Genomic DNA, 23,155 nt, shown 5'->3' on the forward strand with positions numbered 1-23,155 from the left:
AATTGAGAATGGTTAAATGCAAGTATAACTAGCCTTTCTGTAACATTGCTATTACTTGTTTATAGTTATAGTATTATAAAACATTAAGGAACTTGCCAATTGATTATATCTGGTCTGTGACTGTCCCCTCAGTGCTCTACTTGGGGCTGAGCCCTGCTCGCCTCAGTCCCAGGCAGCCTATGCTGTGCTCCTGCCTGGCCACAGCCAGACCCCACATGCCCAACAGGTGTGTGTGGGGGGGAAGATACAGCCAAGTGGCTCCTGTCCGAGTGCATAGGGCTCCAGCTCCTGGCCCCTTCCACCCACTCAGCCACCCACTGGTGGCTGGTCATTGCACCAGGCACGTGGAAGGCAGCCTGGAGCCAGAGCCCCGGGTGCTGAGGCAGAAGCTGCCTGGCTGCAGCCTCCCTCCCCACCCCGTTCCCATCACCTGCTGGGCATGTGGTGCCCAGTACACATCCCCATGGCTGCCACCACTTTCCTGTGCTACCTGCTCACTGGAGCAGCACAGTAGAGGCAGGAGGAGGAGGAAGAGGAGCTGCTGGAGGCAGTGGGAAGCCAAGCAGTACACAGGTGGCTGCAGCTGCACCAGGAACAGCCCTCCTGGGAAGCTGTATGCCCTGGCCAGGGCCAGGAGTGGGTGCAGGTGGGAGCATGGTGTGGGCTGCCCCAGGTAGGAGCAGGCAGGGCTCAACACCATGCAGAGTTCTCCAGGAGCATCCATGAGCTGGACTGCACCTGCCCTGCACTGCCTGGACAAACTCTGCTGCATGGTCCCCATCCCTCCCCTCTCCCCTGGCCAGCTCCTGGGATCTAGCATGCAGGCAGCCCCTCCACACATGCATGCACTTCCCATACACAATATACAAGGATAAGATTTTATTTTGAGCTACAATGCAATCATCTTTATATACACTACTAAAAAATGCATAACATCAGGACAAAAATTATTTTTTAAAATAAAATTAAAATATGTTATAGTAGACATTTGATTTGTTAAAATGATATCTTCTGAAAGATTTTGTGTGTGTGTGTGGCCCTTGACAGCTCAACAAAACTTAAGTGACCCACCAGCTGAAATAATTGCCTATCCCTGTTTTAATTTTTCCCTCTCTTTCCCCTTAACTGTCCTCCTCCCCATCTGGCCATGCACACACTCCTCGAGGAGAAAATATCATGTGACACAAAAACAGTTGTATTGTATACTTTACTTGGGAATGCTCCAATCACTGAAGGCAGTATCAAAATCTGAAATAAATTTAGCCCCATGGGCTACATGCAGAAAACTGAGGACGTTTGGTTCCCTGGGGACAGCTAGCACTGGGACACTATGCCACTGCTAGTTTTTCCCAGGAACACCTTTGCCATGTACCTTTTGATGCATGGCAAGTTACCATGGATGAGGTAGGGTTGGTGCCCAGTAGCCTTACTTAGTGTCCTGGGGGCCAGGGAAGCTGCAGCTGTGTCGCTTCTGCAGCTTGGCACCTGGCAGGCTCTGGTTTTGGGTGGCATGCGCTGTCCCTGTGTGTGCCACCCTGCTTTTTGATCTGCATGGGGTTTTTTGGCCCCTGGATCTCCAGGGGTCAACCCCTCCCCCCAAACCCTGGGCTGCAAGGTAGCAGTGTGGGAAATGCCTGAATGTGCCATATGTAGTGCTACATACACGGCTGCATTTGTCTGGACACGGCCATGAAGGTTATGAGGACTGAATACCTGCTTCCTTTTCTGGTTTGGGGCCATTGTGCTATACTATTACCTTTAAGGTAAGACTACTAAGGTAGCAGGGTTGTCTTCTTGCATAAAGTTGAAATGAAAGTTTTAGGGGTGGGGATGGGGATTTACATCTACCAAAAAGGAAGTAGATCTCCACTTGCAACTAGAGCAACCTTTACAAGCTGCGGGCTGGAACAACCCCAGCCTACTCCAATGTAGGATGGGTAGCTTCAGTATCACATCAGCAACCGGGGCTTTCCCTGAACTCACTGGGACCAGGTACCTGGGAGCTGTGCCAGTATTGCCACTGCTTCTTCCAGCTCCCCAGCTGCACTGTGAGCACAGCTTCCAATCAATGTGGAGGTATGCCAGGACCAGATATCTGCAAACTATCAGTGCTGCTGCTGCTGCTTCCTTTCTTCTCACCCCCTAACTTCCTCTCCACCCAGATGTGGTGCAGGCACCTGAAAGCTGCCTGGCCCCAGTACAGCTCCCCACCACCATATTTGCCTCAGCTGTTGTGGAGAGGGACAGAGGGAAGAAGTGGCATGGGTGCAGTTTGCAGATACCTCATCCCAGTGCATCTCCCCATCAGCCGGAAGCTGTGTTCACACTTCAGCCATGGGGTGCGGAGCTGAGAGAAGCAGCAGCAGTGTGGGTGCAGCTCCCAGGTATGTGGCTCTGGTGTGGGTGCAGGTAAAGCCCCCAGCTGCTCATGTGCCTCTTGAAATGACCCAGCCTGCATTGTACAGAATCTGGGAGAGCAGAGAAAAGCAGCAGCAGCATGGGCACAGCTGAAAGCTGATCTGGCCTGTAGGCTATATGTTGCCAACCCCTGATCAAGAGTATAAATAGCAAGCATTATAGAGCTCATATATCTGGCGTAGTCAAGGTACTTGCAATTACAGCCACGTTGCACTGCTGGTTGTAACTGAATTCTTCTGATCCTTGTTCCTTGAGGGTGAGATGTTCTTTAGGAAAGCTCTGTTTCTCTCTTCTGCATTTTGTAGAGCCAAGTATATAAATACTTCTCATTAAGAAAATTCCAGCAATGACTGCAAAATAGCAGCCATACACTAGGAACTGGGGGGAAAATTGAAAGAATTAATAACACTTGTTCTTCACTTCACTTCACTTTCCTAGGCCTTGGAAGGTGGGCAACTGAAGAAGGGTTTGCTGCTGTCCCATTCTAGGGTGGGGACAGTTCAAGAATTCTCCTGCCTGTTTATCTCCTTTCACATGAGAAGGAGGGGAGTGAAATTACCCTGAGCTCTTGGGTTGTTTCATAGTTGGTAGGGTGGGAAGGAACCTGAGCAGATCATGAAGTCTAACCCCCTGCCATGGGCAGGAAAGAGTGCTGGGGTCAAACGACCCTGGCTAGGTGATTGTCTAGCCTCCTTTTGAAGACCCCCAGGGTAGAAGCAAGCACCACTTCTCTTGGAAGTTGGTTCCAGATCCTAGCCACCCTGACTGTGAAGTAGTGCCTCCTGATATCTAGCCTGAACCTACTCACAGTCAACTTATGGCTGTTATATCTTGTTACTCCCGGTGGTGCTCAGGGGAACAGGGACTCTCCCAAGGGTCCCCCTTGGCCAGTTTATAGATGGCCACCAGATTCCCTTTCAGCCTTCTCTTGTGGAGGCTGAGCAGGTTCAGGTCCCGCAGCCTCCCCTTGTAGGGGCTGTCCTGCTGCCCCCTGATCATGTGAGTGGCCCTCCTCTGCACCCTCTTAATGCAGTCCACATCTCTCCTGAAGTGCGGCACCCAGAACTGGACACAGTACTCCAACTGTGGCCTGACTAGTGTCTCATAGAGGGGGAGGATCACCTCCTTGGACCCACTCGTGATGCATCTGTAGATGCATGACAAGGTGTGGTTAGCCTTCCTGACTGTGTTCTCAGATTGGCAGCCTCATCTTCGAATAAATAATGACTCCAAGATCCTTTTCTGCCTCTGTGGTGACGAAAAGGGAGTTCCCCAGCCTGTAGGTATGCTGCTGGTTCTTCCTCCCCAGGTGCAGCACCTTAAACTTGTCAGTGTTGAAACCCATGCTATTCTCATCCGCCCACCCCATAACCTGTCCAGATCTAGTTGTAGCCTGTCCCTCCCTACTAGCATGCGCACTTCTCCCCACATCTTAGTGTCATCCGTGAATTTGAACAAGGTGCTTTTTACCCCCTTGTCCAAGTTGCTGATGAAGATGTTGATCAGTGCAGGCCCGAGCCCTGTGGAACCCCACTGCCCATGTCCCTCCAGGTCAAAAATAACCCGTCCACCACCACTCTCTGGGTGCAGCCCTCCAGTCAGATGGGTCGCAAATTGGCTGTAGGCATCGACACCACAGTCCCCTAGTTTTTTAATGAGAATGGGGTGACAGACAGTGTCAAAGGCCTTCCTGAAGTCCAGAAAGACCACATCCATCATGGCACCTGCATCCAAGGATTTTGTGATCTGGTCATAGAAGGCCACCAGGTTGGTCTGACAGGACCTGCTGCTAATGAACCCATGTTGGTTGCCCCTAAGCATAATCTCCCCTACTGGTCCCTCGCAGATGTGCTCCTGGATAATTTTCTCAAAGAGCTTTCCCAGGCGCAAGGTAAGACTAACAGGCCTATAGTTTCCTGGGTCCTTCTTCCTCCCTTTTTTGAAAATGGGGACCACATTGGCCCTTTTCCAGTCCTCTGGCACCTTGCCAGAGCACCACAAGTGCTCGTAAAGCTGTGCCAGGGGTCCCACAATGACCTTTGCCAATTCCCTCAGCACTCTGGGGTAGAGATTGTCAGGACCTGCTGATCTGAACAAGTCAAGTCCCACCAGATGTTCCCTGACTGGGTCCTCACTGACCCTGGGCCTGGCTGCGCCTCCCCTAGGTCTGTTGGGGATCCCAGTGGGGGGCAGGGGAGATGTCCTGGTCCCTGCTCAGAAAAATGGAGGCAAAGAATTTGTTAAAGAAGATAGCTTTGTTGTCTGGCGTGACTACCAGATTTCCAAGCACATCCTGCAGAGGCTCCACATTACTTGGTACCTTCTTTTTTACTCCCTATGTATTTAAAAAAGGACTTCTTGTTATCTTTGATCCAGGTCACTAGTCCCACTTCCGTCTCTGCCTTGGCCTTCCTTACAGTCCCCCTACGATCTCGAGCAATGGAAGAATAATCCTCCTTGGTGATGGCCCCTCCCTTCCATTGGGTGTACGCCTCCTTTTTAGCTTTGAGACATTCCTGGATTCCTTAAGTGAGCCATGGGGGCTTTTGAGCACTCTTGTCCCCTTTGATCTGTGTTGGGACTGTCACCCTTTGGGCTTGGAGGATTGTCTCCTTAAGGAACAACCACTCTCCTTGGACTCCCAACTCCCTTTTTATCTATCTGTCCTGTAAAAATGGATGTCATCTGCTGGCTATTTGTTCTCTCTTTCCTCCATTGGGGAAAAGAGAACTGCTTGCTGTTTTAGCAGCATATCTACAGGAGATGGGGAAGACCGAATAGGTTTTCTCTTCTTGGGCAAGGTGACAAACTGTGCCTATCTTTCACCCTCCTTGTTCACAGCTGAGATTCTTGGAGCTCTCTTGGTTAGAAAAAGTGAGATTCATGTTCAGAGTGACTTTGTGAACTGCTCTGAAAATTGAGAGAATATTCTTGTTCACATGAGAACAAACTCAAGGCTGGAAATAAGATGTGCTTTTGTCTTCCATATTAAGCTCTATCTCTGGAGTGTCCTTGGAAATATTCAATACCCACCTGGAAAATGCTTGTTATTCATTTCTATTATCTATAGATCTTTTCTATTACATTTCTCAATGTGTAGCTTATCTACAGTAGGGTGTCTGGAAAAACAGTAGTCTGAACAGAGGTGCCTTTTCTAGAAAGTACACATCTTAATCTCGCCTTGATGAACCTCCTTAATTTATATAAAAATTGTAAAGCTTTTTTTTTTTTTTCTTGCTAAATCCAGTCCAAGGAAACAAATCTCACCTTCTGATTACATGTCATTTTAAGACAGAAGGTTTCTTCAGGGGCTGTCCTAGCTTATTGCTGTTACTACTAGTATTACTGAAAGTACCTCAGAAGCCTCCAAAAACTTTTGTGTTCTGTTGCTGGCTTCCTTCTCTTATTTAGTCAGTGCATTTTCTAAAGCGCTTTGTGAATAGTTAGCTGAAATGTTAGTTTTCTTTGAGCAGCAGGGAAAAGACAGGACACCTCTGAATTTTTTTTTTCCTTTTCTCAAAAAAAAAACAACAAAAAAAAAACCCAAAAAGAAAGAAATGCCTACTACCCTCTTATGATTTTGCAGGTTGGTCATAGTCAGTACGCTAATGCTTCTGAAATATAACTTAAACAGAGCTCTTTTGTTTTGCTTTTTGTTCTAGTCCATAATTTTTAATGTCTTCCTGAAAACTAAACTCAAAATAGGACTTTGGGATGATTTTAATTTAAGAAACAATTAACTTGCTTTACTAACAAATAATTTGCTTTGCAGATAATATAACTTACCTGAGTGACTATATCCAATCCCAGGCCTCTTGAATCAACTACAACAAGAGTTAAAATTGTCTGAATTGCCAGTGCGAGAAAGGTGTTGAATCCAAACATCAAAGCATAACGTTCCATGCTGAGGTTAACAGCAATCTGAAATCTTAAATTGAATTGGTGAATTAATTTAACTGCAGGGGGCACTTCCTGCCAGGCCTCCCCCCTCTCTTCTACCCCACCTCTCCTCACAAGAAATGGAGATCTAAGTGATTCATATGCACAATGGAATTACATAAGAATTCATAAAATTTGCCTTGCTGGTCTCCTTAAATTCTTCATTTTAACTGACTTTTTGTTGATTTTTTCTGATTCCTTAAAAAAGAAAGGGAATTAAGATAACATAAATATTTTCTTCTTAGCAAACAGGATTGGTTAGAGAGAATTTTTTTTATCTTTCTAAAAAGTGTTTAATAGTCATGACAGTCCATGAAACTGCTAGTTAGGCTCTTCATTCACCAATTTTAAACCATTATCTAAGCTGTGTATTTTATTGCATTTTTCATCTAAGGGCCAAACCACTTTGAAATCCCTGCCCCCACCTTTCCCTTCTCCCAGAAGAACCCTTTAATAAAGAATGGACTTGTTTAAACTTCAAACCCCTACTAGACTTAAATGCAATGTTGTGACATTAATCTCTAGAAGTAAATTCTACAACACTCCAGAATGGTCAGACAAGCTTGTGTGCGCACACTTATGTCAAGCGTGGAGCCATCATGTACATGGCACTTGCTGGAGAAAAATAACTCAGGATTCTGGTAGGAACTGGAGAGTAAGTGGAGAGAATAACTTACTGCACCGCACCAGTTTATGACTTGCTCAAAAAAAATACAGTAGCAGTTCTTTAGTTTGAGAAACTTCTAGTGGAACTTAAGTGCTTTGAATTACATTTTAAAATACAGTAACTTAAATTTCAAGCAAGTAAGTGATTTAATTAAACCCAGTACTGTAATGGTTTTACTTACGTTGCTATTGTTATGAGGAACATATAACACGCCTTGAAAACCAAGTAGCCGGCATAGCATGCCCAAATGTTGGCAGTAAGATGCATGAGAAACAGGGCACCTGCATTCACTGCAGAGAAGATCCCCAAGGCCAGTTCTCCTGAAAGATTCCAGTTTATTCTCATGTATCCAACTGCCATGGATGTTGCTGAGCCTAGAGCAGAGGGAAAGTATAGAGCATGACAAGCAATGGTGTTCACATTGCTTTCAAATTAAGCTATACAATTGTATAAATGCATGCAATAGTTTTAAACTTATTAGTAATACCTTTTATGTATTTCTGTGATTTATGCTTATGCTAAGACTTCAATCAAGTTGTCACAAATTCTATGTTAATAAAGTCAGCTTGGGTTGTCTAAACCGCCTCCTAGGCATTTAAATAAAACAAACTGAAAAAAGGGCAAATTTGCCTCGTAGCTAACTGGTAACCTTAATCAACTGATTCCGTCCTTTAAACAACAGTAATATTCTGTATATTTTTAAAGCTAATATTAAAATACTAACTTATTACTATTCCACGTGTGACTAACAAATTCAGGTTGCACAAAATTAGTTAATTTGCTAGATGTAACTGCCAGTTGCTCACATCTACTTAAAATAACTCAAATTAGATGACCTAAATCATGGATTGTATCAATATTTAATCCTAATTTCAAGAGGACTTCCCTTCACATATTGATGCTTAAGACTAGGCTGCAGATGGTCTCTTCTCTTTGTTACTGCTATTCCTAACCCATAAAAAAATGGAGATGTTCTATATCCTGAGTGTGCACCTTTGGTTATTAAACACCTCTCTAGGGTTGCAGGCAAGAACAACATTTAGAATGCATTTGAGACTCTTTTCAGCTTGTCCTGTCTTTTTCATCCTTATATGCTGCTCCTGACACTTGAGATTGGAGAATGACTGGCTAGGCTGCAGTACAAAAAAGAATTGCAGCATTATACAAGATTTAGGGTTGGAAGGGCCATCAGGAGGTCATTTAGTTCAACCCCCCCACCCAGACCAGGACCATCCCCAACTAGATCATCCCAGCCAAGGCTTTGTCTACCCAGATCTTAAAACCCTCTAAGGATGGAGATTCTACCACCTTTCTGCGTAACCTGTTCTGGTGCTTTTCTACTCTCCTAGTGAGAGTTGTTTTTTCCTAATATATAACATAAACTTTGCCAGCTGCAACTCAAGGCTATTGCTCTTTGTTCTGCCATCTGCCACCAGTGAGAACAGCCTAGCTCCATCCTTTTTGGAATCATCCTTCAGGTAGCTGAAGACTGCAATAAAATCCCTCTTCTGTCTTCTCTTCTCCAAACTAAATAAGCTTGGTTTCCTCAACCTCTCTTCATAAGTCATGTGCCCCAGTGCCCTAACCATTTTCATTGCCCTCCACTGGACTCCGCATGTGGCCTCACCAGTGCAGAATAGAGCAGAATAATCACTTCCCTGGATCTGCTGGCAATGTTCCTACTAATGCAGCCCAGTATGCTGTTAGTCTTCTTTGCAGCAAGGGCACGCTGCTGACTCATAGTCAGCTTATTGTACACTGTAACCTCCAGGTCCTTCTCTGCAGAGCTGATGCTTAACCAGTCAGTCCCCATCCTGTGCTCGTACATGGAATTATTCTGTCCTAAGTACAGGATTTTACACTTGTCCTTATTGTACCTCACGAGATTTCTTTTGGTCCAATCCTCCAATTTGTTGAGGCCTCTCTGAATCCCAGTCTTACCACCAACACATCTACTACTTCCCCCACTTGATGTCATCCACAGACTTGCTGAGGGCACACTCAGTGCCATCTTCCAGGTCATTGATGAAGGTATTGAATAAAATAAGCACTAGGACCAACCCCTAGGGGACTTCACTTGATACTGGCTGCCAACTACAGACAGCCATTGATTACGACCCTCTGAGCCTGACGATCCAGCCAGTTTTCTATCCACCTTGCAGTCCATTCAACCAACCCGTACTTCCTTAGCTTGCTTGCAAGAATGTTGTGGGAAACTGTATCAAAAGCCTTGCTTGTGTTAAGATATGTCACATGCACTACTCTCCCTGCATCCACAGAGCCAGTCATCTTATCATAGAAGACAATCAGGTCAGTCAGGCATGACTTGTCCTTAGTGAATCCATGCTGACTGTTCCTAATCACCTTCTCCTCCTCCAAGTGCTTAGAAATGGGTTCCTTGAGGACCTGCTCCATAATTTTTCCAGGGACTGAGGTGAGGCTGACCAATCTGTAGTTCCCCAAATCCTCCTCCTTCCATTTTGTAAAGATGGGCACTGTATTTGCCCTTTTCCAATCACCCAGGACCTCTCCCAATTGCCGCAAATTTTTCCAAGAAAGACCTGGGCATTACAGTAGAACAAAGGACCAAACTTTCTGGCAGTTGTGCCACAAATTAGGTCTGTACCCTCCCTGAGTACCACTCTGATCCCTTTCTCCTGCGCAATCTGCTGCTCTGCTTTTTACTTCCTGATCTGCCATATTCCATGCAGAGGGGTTGTCCATAGCACTTGTAGCATGTGTGGCACAGGTTGGCCACTCCTGCAGTAGACCATAAGCTGACTATGAGCCAACAGTGTGCTTGTCTGCAAAAAAAAAAAAAAAAAAAAAAGCCCAACAGTATGCAAAGGTGTGTCAACAGGAGTGTCACTGGGAAATCAATGGAAGTGATTCTTTCACTTCATTCAGCACTGATGAAGTCTTACCTGAAGTCCAGTTTTGGGCCCCACACTGCAAGAAAAATGTGGACAGTTTAGAAAGAGTCCAGTTCTGAGTAACAAAAATTATTAGAGCTCTTGGCAGGGGTGGGGGCATGACTTATGAGGACAGGCTAAAGAGCTGAAGTTATTTAGTTTGGAAAAGATAAGGCTGAGGGGGGATTTGTTAACAGCCTTTAAATACATGAAGGGCCATTAGAGAGGCTGGAAATCAGCTTTTTCTCTGTAGCTGTAGGGGATAGGACTAAGCAGTGGACTTGAGCTACAGCAGAGAAAACTTTAGGTTGGAGATTAGGAGGAACTTTTTGACTATGAGGGTGGTCAGTCATTGGAACAGACTGCTTAGAGATGTGGTGGTATTTACATCCCTGTATATTTTCATGAGCAGGTTAGATGGATATTTTGCTGGAATGTTTTAGTTGGGGATGATCCTACCTTGAGCAGGGGCCTGAACTAGGCTTAGTGAAGTCCCTTCCAGACTTACTATCCTATGATCCTAAAAAGTCCACTAAAATATGAATTGAGGAGAGCTATAGCTCAGATATAGTCAATCAGTGCTTTCTGTGATACTCTAGTCCTAATCCCAGCCAGATGGCAGGAAAACTGTCCCACCTGCGGTCACTCAAACTTTGAAACCCCAAGAGATGCTTCTGGAATTAAACTCAGAAAGAAAAAAGAGCATGTTCTTGTTTTTTCTTTGTCAAAAGAAAATGTTGTTTCAAGGAAAATTGGATACAACCCAATTTTTTAATACTTCCAGTGGACAGTGTTCTTATAGATTGTCACCAATGAACCCTTGGTGTTTTGTGTGTGAGACCAGCCTGTGATATCCTTTTTATGTTATGTAAGTGGTATAACAGAAGGCCAAGGATCCATGAAAGTTCCTAGGAGTTCACCTTTTGCTATTGATTTTTATGTGAAGTAGTTTCAAATAGTAGCCTAGAATCTGGGAACCAGAGGCTTAAAAGGGACTTAGAAACCTATGGTCAAAGTAGTAGAAATGTGAGCAGTAATGAAGAGCACATCTTTCTGTAACTTTTATGTTTGAGGACTAGAGAGGACACCACCTGTGCTAGGAACAGAAGTTAAACATAAACTTGTTAAAGTGATCAGAAACTTATTTAAACCTGCAACAGAACAGAAGTTCAGTGCACTTAAACTGCTTTCAAAATGGCTGAAACTGGTTAAAGATAAATCTGGTTAGATGTAGTATCAGACTTAACTGACTTAGGTCAGATTGGTTTATGGAACTTCTGTACCTTTCCTTTCCTGGTTCAAGTTAACTCACAGTCCCCCAGCATCCCAGGATGCTTTGCAACCCTGGGCTTTATCTGCTCCAGTGGAGCAGGGTCTGCCCCACACTGCTGCTCCCTAACTGGAACACTATCACTGTTCCAGCTGGCAGAGAAGGGGTTGGGGGTAAAACCCCAGCACTGGACCCCAGCCTGGGTCTACCTGGTGGGAGGAGAGGAGGGGGAAGCCTGCAGAAGCTTCCCTTGCCCAAGCTGGGAGTGGGGGATGTGGCCAAAGGAAGCTCCTGGCCCCAGCCTGGCTGGGTCAGCTGAGTGGAGGGGTGGGGAACCCCCCCCCCCCAACCCCAGCCTGGCACCAGACCCCAGCCAGGGTCTGCTTGGTGGAAGCTTCCTCCCCTTCCTCCAGCCAAGCTGAGAGTGGGGGCCATGGCTAGGCAAATCACTCCAGGCAGGAGCAGGGAGTAAAGCCCCTGCTTTGGGCTCCCCCCACCTACATAGGGCAGCAACTGGCTGGGGGGTCTGATGGAGGGGTGCATTTTCTTTCCCCCCATCCTAAATTCTAATATTAATTCTAGTAGCAAGTGGGGAGGAATCTCTTCTTTGCACCAAGGCTAGGGCTGGTGGGATCCTGCCAGAGATAGGGAACCGTCTCTGAAACTGGGGGACCCAGACAGCCCAGGCTAGAGGGACTGTTCCCCCATGGAGGAGGTGGGGGACTGCAAGGGTTTGTGGGGCATGTGTTGGACAGCCAGTCCAAGGATAAGCCCTGCTTGGCTGCATTTGGGTGACTTTGGCAGTGGCTTGAAGGCTGGGAGGTGTGCTCTAATGCCCCCAGCTACAGATATGGGTCACTGCAGGGATCTGGCTGCCTTTTCAGTTTCAAAAGGGAATGTCTGTTTGCTTGCTTATTGGTTCAACTACACAATTTAGAGAAACCTGCAAAGATTGAATCAATTCAGCCTGGGGCTTTTTGATTGCTTGTACTTAGCCCTGGAAAGGAAATCAAAGTGTTTTGAATGTTTTGTTCTCTAAGCTTTTTCTGGTGCATTGATTTAAATTAGAATTGTCTGCCTGTATTGGAGCTGCTGAAGAAGGTCCTTTTGGTGCTGGACCTGGCATGGAGGGGTGGGAATCTAGGGTCTTTTGCACTGTTGGCCCAATCCAGTGCATGGAATAGCCCTGGATCACACATCTGGCCTGTGGGGCTGTATGAGTTTGATTAACTATCCACAAAAACAAACGTGCTCTCCATGCTATGGATGGGTACAATAATCATGTTATATTTGATGCTACTGGTACTATTGCCTTAACAACCTTGGAGAATTCTTTTGAAATAGCCTCATAGGTAGCAATAGAAAATTAATCTGTGTTAGATGCAGGTGATATATTTTATAAGCTGTTTTGGAAAGCGGAATCTATACAACCGTATTGTTTACTTACTCAGGAAAGTTGCTATTGCTTCCACAGCCCCATTGTATACTGCAGAGCTCTGGGAAGGTGCCCTGTGGTCCCATAACACCTGGACATAATTCAGGATCTGATAGAAGCCTGCAGTGGCTAACGCCCACCAGAGAGACCAGTAAAGAAGCCTCTTTGTGCTGTAGCACTCCTTCATGTCTTTGAACAGCTGCACCAGCACTTTCAGCACATGATTCTGTGGCTTAGCAGTGTTAGGATGGTATTCAGGTGAGGTGCTGGGGTTTGCAGAGTCTTTGTCCTCTTGGTGACCAGGGTGCTTGTTAGTGCTGGATGCATTTGGTGTTCTCTCTCTGTCCGCTCTTTCTGAGACAGTGTCTGAGAGCCCTTTTCTATGAAAGAACATGCTTTTTTGGGGCATTGGTAACAGAAGTGAGGTAAAAAATGCCAGGGAGACAGAAGCCAAGCTTATAGTGCTTAGATAAAAATAGGATAAGCCTGCCAAGGACACCAACAGTTGTCCCAGCACTGCCCCAACTGCGGATGCAACCAACGTTATGCTTCTGCAGTAGCTTGTCGCTTTTTGATAGTGGTCAGCACTGACTGTGCTATAAATGTAGGCATAATAAGCTATTTCTGTGGCTGTGAACATGCCGTAGAAAACTTCCATCAGCTGCATGGCTAGCACTCCTTGTGCAAAAACTAGCATCAGCCAAGTAATGAGAGAGCCAGCTCCTTGGAGAATAATGATGGGCTTATAGCGCATGTAGTCTGTGATCAGGAAAACTGGAACCAGCAGCACTAGGTAGGAGTATGTCCAAACTGGGAAAACATGATTTGTCACCTAGAAGGGGAAGGAAGGGATCCTGTGACTTCTTTTGGTAATAAAACTAGATAAATGTAGATTGTGCTCCCTGAATTAGCGTGAGTGCTCCAGATATAAGATTACAAAGAGTTTGCAACACAAAACTCAAAATGCATTACCTGCTATGGAAAAAAATGTGTAACACCTACAACTTAGTAACTTGTAAATATTTAGAATTTCCTTACACCGAATGAAAAAAAAAGGAAAGGAAATTACCTTTCTAGAAGACAGTCCTAATAAAATTACCAGACTAGGACAATGGCAATTCGTGCGGTAAATCTGATGCTGAAAGAATCCTGTACAGTTCACCTTCAAGATGCATGCACAAGAGTAACTGCAAGTCCTAGTAGGACCATAACTTTAGTACACTGATTTTTGACAGCACTTTAATATGCAAGCATTGACTATACTCTTTAGACTGGTTACAAAAACATTCGTTTTAAACTACTGCCCAGAGAGTTACTCTCATGATCTCTTATTTGCTGGAAACTCAGGCCAAAGTTTATCCAACCAAATAATTATTATTTTTGTTATGTAGTTTAGAATTAAGGTATGCCCTAACACGTACCATGCTAAACGTAAGATATGTGTGCAACTTTTTAACACCCAAAAGTTAGCCCTGTGAAAAAATAGGGAGATGATGCAGCCCATTTTCAAAAACCTAAACGGAGTGGAAGTGCTGCCATACTTCACTTTCACACATGCTGAACTGTCAGGACTGAACAATCTATTTAACTGTTTTTCCCCTTATTCAGAACTAGTCTTAGAGTGAGATTACACATTACAGTTAGACCATGTTAAGATCTCTTAAAACTTGAATGCTTGTGTATTAAGGCTTATTAACAAATACTAAGTACCATCTAGGTGTCTTAAATCCTTTTGGGCAAGGATTATCTTTGAGCTTGAGTTGCATTAACTTCTGGCTATTCACCTGGGAGAAAAAACATTAATTTGTGGTCCTCCAGTATCCCAGGCAATACAGCTCCCAGGTGGGCTAGCTATGATCCAGGACTCTACAGCCCTTGACTGACAGCTGGGCTCAGCTGGGCAGCAAGTGAGCAGGGAGGGAGGAATGGGGAGAGTGCGGGGGCTACTGACCCCTCTGCTCCATGAATTGCCCCTCAACTCCTGGACCCTCTCTGCTGCCTGAATCCCTGCTCTGATACTCCGATTACCTCCTCTACCTCTTGATCATCCAATGTCCTCCAAATCATAGCCCGGTCTGCTCCTGCAGCTTTAAATTACTTCCCTGTAACCCTAGTCAGCCAGAGAGCATAGCAGTGGAGGTGGAAGTGGGGAGGAAGTGTCCCCCCATGCTGCCTGCTCCTAAGCTTCCTTGAAGCCCATGCTGCTGGCTGGGGGCAGGGGCAGGGCAGTGATCCAAGCACTGCTGCTTAGGGGGCCTTCCTCCCATCCCTCTCACCTATACTGCAGCCAGAGAGCTGGCAAATGGGACAGAAATGAAGCAGACTTGCAGCCCCTAGTCACACCCCTGCTTGCCAGCCCTCTAGCAGTGGGTCTGAGCAGAGCATGTTAGAGAGCGTATTAACCCTCAACATGCCACTGACTCATGTCAGTTTCACTTTTGTGCTGGACTGCTGATTTGCTGTTGGCTTCTTTGTTACCTCAGTTAGTCCAGCTTTCAGAAAGCTGTTAAGTATTCACTGCTTCACCAAAGCTAAATGTTCTTGTACTCTTTGGACACCATTAAAAATGGTGCAAATAATAGTGAACAATTTTTGAAAATTCATTTTAAATGTTCGACTAATATATAAAGTTGCCGAGTGCCCTCTAACATCAGTAGTCTCTTTGAACTCTTACAGATTTTCTGTTCAAAGGTTTGGAACCTAAACAAGAAAAGAATGAGGTCTAGAACAGGCATCCATAAAAGCTTATGGAGTTCTTTTGCCTTCAGTATATTTGGTTTTGATTTAAATTGCTGAGATCAGAATCAAGGCTTCATAATCAAAGTATTTATGTTTATGTTTAAGAGAACAGTTCATTTCATCTGGGAAGAGAAGAGGTAACTTGATGTGTAAGTACTTAGGGCAGAGCTATGGTGCCTGATTCGGTTTTCATATACACTGTTGTAAATCCAGACTTTCTGTTCTCATCAGGTTCAATTTTATATTCAGGACTATCAGTTTCATATTTAAATTTTTTTTAATCCTAATTTCTAATCATTTAGCATAGTGATTGTTGCACTTTCCATCAACAAAGTTTCAACTTTTTTTTTTCTTTCAGAAATAGAATGTAGTCAGTGAAGGGACAGAGCTATGGTAAGACTGCAGTTTATGGTATACATCCTTTGACATCATTGAGGAAAAGATCAACCCCCCCAAAAACCTGCCAGATTGGACACCTCACAGTGGACGGAATTCAAACCTTGGTCACTGTATTGACTGCTTCACGGAAAGAATGAACAATGAAATACTCAACAATACATGCCACTACAACAATCTCTCCCTCTTAGAGAGAAGGGCCATAGGCTCTCTAAGATCTAATGGCCAAATAGTAATAAAGCCAGCAGATAAAGGAGCTATAGTATCTATCCTTAACCTTGATGACTACATAAAAGAAGCCAACAAACAACTCTCTGACACCACATACTACAAAAAACTAGAGGAAGATCCTATACTAGGCCTGTGTGAGTCGGCAGCAATCTGATCTGGCTTCGGATCTGGCCACTTTGGATGGCCGCAACCTGATCCAGAACTCCAGACCAGGTTTCCACCTCGATTTGGCCAAAGCAGCTCCAAAGCTTTGGAGCCGTCTCCCAGATCTGGCCATAGGGTATAATGGGGAATCAATGAAATATCTATAACTTTCTTGTTTTGTGTCTGATTTGGGTTAAACTTGCAGAGACAGTAGCCTCTGCTGAGAGCATAAAACCTGCCAAGTTTCAAGAAGATCAGTGCAGGGGTTTGGGGGCAACCATACCCCAAATTCATGAAAGCCAAACTCATGTCACAGCTGTGTGTTACACCACAGGGGGGTCAAAACTGCAGGGCGGGTAGCTCTTGCTGAGGCTGCAAAGCCTGCCAAGTTTCAAGGAGATTGGTGCAGGGGCTTGGGGGGAACTGCCCCTCAAGCTATGGACAAACAAAACTCATGACATGGATGACACTGCGTGTGCTAAGGCACAGCGGGGTGACAGCTGCAGGGATGGTGGCCCCTGCTGAGGCCATGATGCCTGCCAGCTGTGGAGGAGATCGGTGCAGGGGGGTTCTGGGGCCCTGCCCTCCTAGCTGCTGACAGACAAAACTTGTGCCAAGACTGCCTCTGTCTTGCAGCAGTTGATTGTCTGTCTTGATTCTTTCCTCTCCTTAGTCTGGTTTTGTAGGTGCTAATTGATGCTCGTTAAGTGGTTATGTAGTAGCTAGGTCCTGTGTATTGAGCTGGTCCCTGAGTCCCTGGTCCCTGAGTGAATCATGATTGATTGATTGGTAACTGGGAACACAGTTGCTTAGTAGCCAGGCCTGCAGCAGTGTCTCCCTCCCCGCCCCAAGACGGACACAGTCAGTCCCAGAAGCACCCATGGCACGAGTTTTGCTTATCCGCAACTTGAGGGGCAGTTCCCCCCCCCCCCCAAACCTCTCCACTGATCTTATTGAAACTTGGCAGGCTTCGTGGTCTCAGTAAGAGCCACCACCCCTGCAGTTTTCACCCCGCTATGTTGTAACACCTAGACGTGACAAGTCTTTTCTTTCAAGAATTTGGGGTGCAGTTCCCCCCAAACCCCTAGACCAGTCTTCTTGAAGGTTGGTAGGCTTCATTCTCCCTGCAGAGTCTACCACCCCTGAAAATTTCATCCAAATTGGACAAAAAACAAGAAAGTCATAGATATTTTATTGTTCCCCATTATACCCTATGGCCAGATCTCCGAGGCGGCTCCGAAGCTCTTCCAGAGCTCCAAACTGCTTCGGGTAGCTGAATGAGGCCAGCACTATGACCTGGATGTGCTGCTTCAGATCCTGAAGTGTCTGAAGCTTCTCCAGATCCAAAGCTCTGTCCAAAGCCTCGCACAGCCCTATCCTACACGTCTTTTCACCTTAAAACACAAAACTACCATCAAATCATTTCCATCTACAAGGAAAACTACAGAATTTAAGGGAGCATGTAAAAAGTTCCACTACCCAACCCAGGAACTTTTTACATGCTCCCTAAAATCCGCAAATAAGGGGAATCCAGGCATACCTATCATATCCAAGTATGGAACCCTAACTGAGGAAATATCAGGTTTCATCAAATCCACCCTAAAACCTCTGATCCAGAGCGAGTTTTGTCCAAGATGCAACAGATGTTCTATGGAAACTTAAAACCATAGACCACTTTCCCAGCAACACCCTTCTAGCCACCATGGATGTTACCAGTTTATATAACAATATCCCACACCAGGATGTCATCCAAGCCTGCCTTATATATCTACAAGAGCAAGATTACAACTCAGAGTACAGACCTAAAGATATTACTGAATTTATACACTTCATCCTCACACACAACAACTTCAGTTTTAATAACCAACACTTCTTCCAGATCATGGACATAGGTATGGGTGCCAAAATGGCCCTACAATATGCCAACCTTTTTATGAGCCACTTAAAAGAAGAATTCCTCAAGAACTGCACCATCAAACCAATGCTATGTTTAAGCTATATAGATGACATCATCATTTGGACTGAAAGCCTGCAATCTCTGACTTATTTCCATCAGAAGTTCAATAATCCCCTCCACCAGACTATCTCTTGAATACTCCAGCACCAACATTTCCTTTTTAGGACACCATGGTCACTGTCCAGAATGGTAAAATACAAACCACCATAAAAAAAGAAATCCAGGGACCAACAAACATATTTACACAGAACCAGCAATCTCCCTAAACACACCAAGAAAACTGTAATATGCAGCCAAGCCCTCCAATACCACCAAATTTGTACTGAAGAGAACACCTGTGATTATCACCTCAAATCTCTCAAAAGGGCTTCAACAAGGACACTCCTACAGTGAGATAGATAGCACTTTTGAAAGAGACAACCAGATACCAGGTGAAGAATTGCTGCAGTACAAAAAGAAAATCCCCATGAATTGCACACCATTAGTTATGACATAACATCACTCCCTGGAACCTATGTGGAAAATTCTCAAACAATTGCAACCCGTAATAGAAGACCCAATTCTTAAAGAGAGAATTCCAGAAGAAAACCCACTGTACCCTTTAAACAAGCACTGAACCTAGCTAATCTCATCACCAGAAGCAAACTTCCTATGGTCCAAAGCACACTGAATGGATCCAGACCATCTTGGGACAAGAAATGTAAAACCTGCCAACACATCTCCACCACTCCCACAATAACTACACTCCACAATGGAACCAGCACCATGCCTGGATCCTACACCTGCACCTCCAGAACTGTTATACTTCTCATCCAGTGCACTAAATGCCCTGATGGAAAATATGTAGGAGAAACCAAACAACTGCGCACCAGAATGAATGCACACCAGAAATGTGTCAAAGACAAGAATATCCAGTTACCTGTGGGGGCACATTTCCCTCAAGAAAACCACCCTCTCTCCAATCTCTCTGTTCTAATCCTCAAAGGGAATTTGCAAAACACCTTTTGCAAATGAGCCAATGAACTTCACATCATCAATCTACTGGATACAAAGAATCATAGACTAAATCTAGACATTGGATTCATTATAGACATTGGCACATTATAACCTGCCTGACATCTGATAACCCCAGGTAACCTCTCTACAATTTACCAGCTACATTTCATCACCAGACTTCCATTTCCCCTTTCCCCTGCCCCTCACCTATCTCTCACCTACTGTCTCTGACCCCCTCCAATTCCTCACTGCCACACTTGTATTTTCACTGACCTGCATTCTTGCATACTGGCTTCTGTTCTATCCTGGAGAGTACAATACAGCTGTAGACTCTCCCTCTGCCTGAAGAAGGGTGTTTGTACCTGAAAGCTTGCAAAGAACAATTTTCCAACTATTTAGCTGGCCGAGTAAAAGATATCGCACTTACCCAAAGAACCTAGTCTGCCAATATATGGTGGGGAGTTTCTGTGAACTTGGCTTGAATGGTCCAATTGGTAATTAGAAGAATCATATTACAGTAACTAAAAATTTCTATCAGTCATACAAAGGAGGAATCTGGCTGTTTTTTCTAATCATTTTTAGAGCAAAGGTATGTTGAGATTTGTCCCAACTAGAAGCAATCTTAATGTACATAATAATCTTTCCTCTCGTTCTTCCTAAGCTTCTTTTTTTAAAGAATAGCTTAATAGTAAGACAAGAACCAGAGATCTGATTTCACTGAAATTGTTGACATTGTTTTCTTTTTACTGCAAACAAAATGGTTTCAAAGCCCTAAAAATGCAATGCATTTGATGATAATGTTGGCAAACTGTAACCTAAAATTAATGTATATTGTACTAAGGAGGAAGCTTTTTTCCTCTTTTTTTCCCCCTTTTTTAAATTTTGCTTGGAAAACATTCATAGGGCAGAAATGTTCTTTTCATCATATCAGGCAAAGGGGATGCTCTGGCTCTAATAGGAATCTCAATAAGCAAAGATCAGGCTGTACAAATGAACAGAATGTTTTCCAGCAAAACAGAAAGTTCCCTGTTTCTATTGACATTTAAATCAGTGGTAAAGACTTCAGCTGACTTAAATGGATATATATTCTGCCATTAAGACTTTTTGCATATTGTACAACTTAATTCCTCTCTCTATTTTTACAATTCTAAAAAATTACAAATGCTAAAAAATCATTGAACTTTTCTGATGCAACTTTTTTTTTTTTTTTGCACAGTTTGAAGTGCATTTGATACTTTACTTTTCTTAGGCAATGAGTAGAACTAGACATACCTCTTCAATGGTCAAATTTTTATCTGGCCCTGTGAGGTAAGGCGTAAGAAAAGATTCTGCTGGCCTCATTGCAGAGAAAAATCCGTATGTGCAGAGCATCAAGGTAGGATAACTCCAGCTGCTGCTTTTCACTTCCTTCCAACAATCCATGGCCTGTCCAGTAAAACGCAACGGAGAAAATATGCGTGGAACAAAAGATCAAAAAGATGATCTTTGCTGTCAGTGAAAGTTCATTCCTTGTAAGCTTACTGTTACGTTTCTATTTATCCCCACTTCAAGAAATGTTGTTGGGTTTTTTGTTTGGTTTGGTTTTGTTTTTTGACCCTCGCCAACAATCATATCCACAGCTTGTACTTTGACCTGAGTTGTTCATTTACTACAAGGAACAAATTTCAGCTCCTTAGTGCTCTCAAAGGTGTTGTTTAAGTGACATATTTAGAATTAAGCTTCATTACTGTCTCATTTGGGTTTTAAATGGGTAGTTAAGTAAGCTGAATGAAAATCCATCTCAGAGGATGGTCAAAGAATTTTTTACCTTTACTTCTCAACCAACAGCAATGATCAGTGCAAACATCTGTTCTTATCTATTCACTAGCCAATTGCCCGTCAGGAATGACGGTGGGGGGGAGGGAGTGTGCGGGAACAGAGCCCCGTGTCCCCGCCCTGTCTGGGCCCGCTCCCCCTTTACCTTCTGCCGCTTAGGGTCCAGGCCCGCTCCCCCACTCCTTGCCACAGCAGTGGGGGGTGGGGAGGAGTGGGCTCAGGCCCAATGTTGGGGAAGACCGGGCCCGAGGGTGGGGAGAAGCCAGCCTGCCATGGCAGGGGGAGCAGTAGGCCTGGGCTGACCTGGCTGCGGCGAAGGAATGGGAGGAGTGGGCTCGCAGCCAATGGGGGGGAGGAGGGGGGGAGAGGAGTGGGCCCAGGCCTGAGGAGGGGAGGAGGCCCAAGCCAAGCCGGGGGAGAAGCCGACCCACCACGGTGGTAAGGGAGCAGTGGGCCCAGTCCAACGTGGCAGTGGCTGGAGGAGGGGAGGAGTAAGCCTCTTTCCCCCACCTCTGGCCAGGGACCACTCCTCCCCTATCCCTCCTCCTCCACCCGTTGGCTCCGAGCCTGCTCCTCCCATTCCACCGCTGCCACTGCCGCTGCCACTGCCACCAGGTTGGCCTGGGCCCGCTCCCCCTGCTGTGGTGGGCCGCCTTTTCCCCCGGTTTGGGCTCAGTCCTCCTCCCCCCCTGCATGAGGCCCCAGCCCACTCCTCCCCTCCTCCCACTGCCATGGCGTACCTGCTATTCCCCCAACCCATGTCAGGCCCCCTCCTCCCCCCCCGCTGCGGCGTCATCTGTCATCTTGCGTCAGGCCCTATAGGTGACAACAACAGAAGTGGGGAGGGGTGGGTTGAGGCCAGAGCCATGGCCTGGCCCCCCCTGTAGTGTCCCAACCCGGCTCCCCCCCATGCTGCTGTGTGAAGAACTAGAGGCTACTTATTCGGGGTGGCCCCCTGCTCATAAGCCATGAGCCATGGGTCTGACTGGAACAGCATGACCATGCTACAGAGGGAGCTCCCGATATGCCCAAGCTCGACTTTACCACCTCACCAGGTGAGGCAGATTGGCAGAAATAGGTGGCTGGATCTATATCCGGGATGGAGTGAGGAGCCAGAGGGGAGAGGAACAAATGGGCTGTACGACAGGCAGGTAAGGCTTTAGCCATACTCTGCCTGAGATTAAATTTTCCGGGAATGGGGCAAGAGACCGATCTGGTCTTGTGAGCTCAGAGGAGCTCTCACCAAAAGCAAAGAAAAAAAAAAGAGAGGACAGGAGAGAGAAGCGGAGAGAGCATGTCTCTTCCTTGGGTTTTTTTTTTTGCTAATCGACCACTGTGGGTGGTCAATTAGGCCAGCACGGTGGCAATTAGGAGCAGAAGCGGGAAATGCTCCATTTGCTCCCAACTCCAGCAGCCCAGTGCCTGGGGAAGCTGAGTCTGGGAGAGGGAGTTTTCCAAGCCCCGTCAGGAAGAGGGGAGCTCAACGTTGGGAACGAAGAGGGAGATGTTTCCCCTTGTCTATTTCATGGTTCTGATCGGCTGTCATGGGTGGTCAATTAAGCTGGCACAGCGGCAATTCCAAAAAAACAAACAAAGCCTGTTCACCTGCAACACTGGCATTTAACTGTCTGGGGTGAAGACAGGCAAAACCAGAAGGGATTGCTTTGAGTCCTGACATCCAGGAAGCGAGCTCAATGTTGTTGACAAATTTTTCCTTTTTTTTTCCTGCTGGAACTGGACCCAGTGGTGTGAACCAGCTACTGGTCATTGTTGGGTCAGGGAAATCTTCACCCCTCCTTTTTTTTTTTTTTTTTAATTTATTTATTTATTTTTATTTTAACCATCAAAGTCATGGCAGGTGAGAACAGAGAGCGAGAGAGCCAACCCAACTAGACTGGTGGAGGTCAAGATGTATGGGAAGAAAACCAAGCAGCCTATGAATCCATGACATGGGATGAAGCCATGGACTATGAGAAGGTCAAGAAAGAAATCTTATACCGGCTGGATATCAACCCCGAAATCTACTGGCAGGCTAGGAAGCAGAGAGAAAAAAAGGAGCCACAGGCCTTGCTATAGCAGCTGGCTGACCTAGTGGTCAAGTGGTTGAAGCCGGTGGAAAGTTCGAAGAGCGATATTTGTGATAAGATCCTATTGGAACAGTTTTCGAATGATTTAGACAAAGAGACCCAAAATTGGGTCCATTGTCATAGACCAGGGTCATCTGCAGAGCCACTGC

At 45.5% G+C, this 23,155-nt stretch overlaps 1 protein-coding gene across 1 annotated transcript; it reads right to left on the reverse strand.

The window, feature by feature from the left end:
* Window positions 1–864: 864 nt before the first annotated feature.
* LOC102557620 (thiamine transporter 2-like) lies at window positions 865–20,698 on the reverse strand. Its single transcript, XM_006258326.3, has 5 exons — window positions 20,377–20,698; window positions 12,654–13,473; window positions 7,206–7,398; window positions 6,205–6,346; window positions 865–2,796 (listed from the first exon to the last, which is right to left on the reverse strand). The coding sequence occupies exons 1-5, from the start codon at window positions 20,524–20,526 to the stop codon at window positions 2,584–2,586; spliced, it is 1,518 nt and encodes a 505-aa protein (XP_006258388.1). The 5' UTR covers window positions 20,527–20,698; the 3' UTR covers window positions 865–2,583.
* Between the last annotated feature and the right edge of the window lie 2,457 nt (window positions 20,699–23,155).

Source organism: Alligator mississippiensis, chromosome 7 (assembly GCF_030867095.1).
Source record: "Alligator mississippiensis isolate rAllMis1 chromosome 7, rAllMis1, whole genome shotgun sequence".
Lineage (NCBI taxonomy): Eukaryota > Metazoa > Chordata > Crocodylia > Alligatoridae > Alligator > Alligator mississippiensis.

Bases quoted from the DNA above. Each gene is read 5' to 3' on its own strand.
- LOC102557620 (XM_006258326.3), bottom strand. From the start codon at position 20,526: ATGGATTGTTGGAAGGAAGTGAAAAGCAGCAGCTGGAGTTATCCTACC. The intron at 13,474-20,376 runs GTATGTCTAGTT...TTCCCCTTCTAG, and splicing joins AAAATTTGACCATTGAAGAG to GTGACAAATCATGTTTTCCC. The intron at 7,399-12,653 runs GTAAGTAAACAA...CCTCTGCTCTAG, and splicing joins AGCAATAGCAACTTTCCTGA to GCTCAGCAACATCCATGGCA.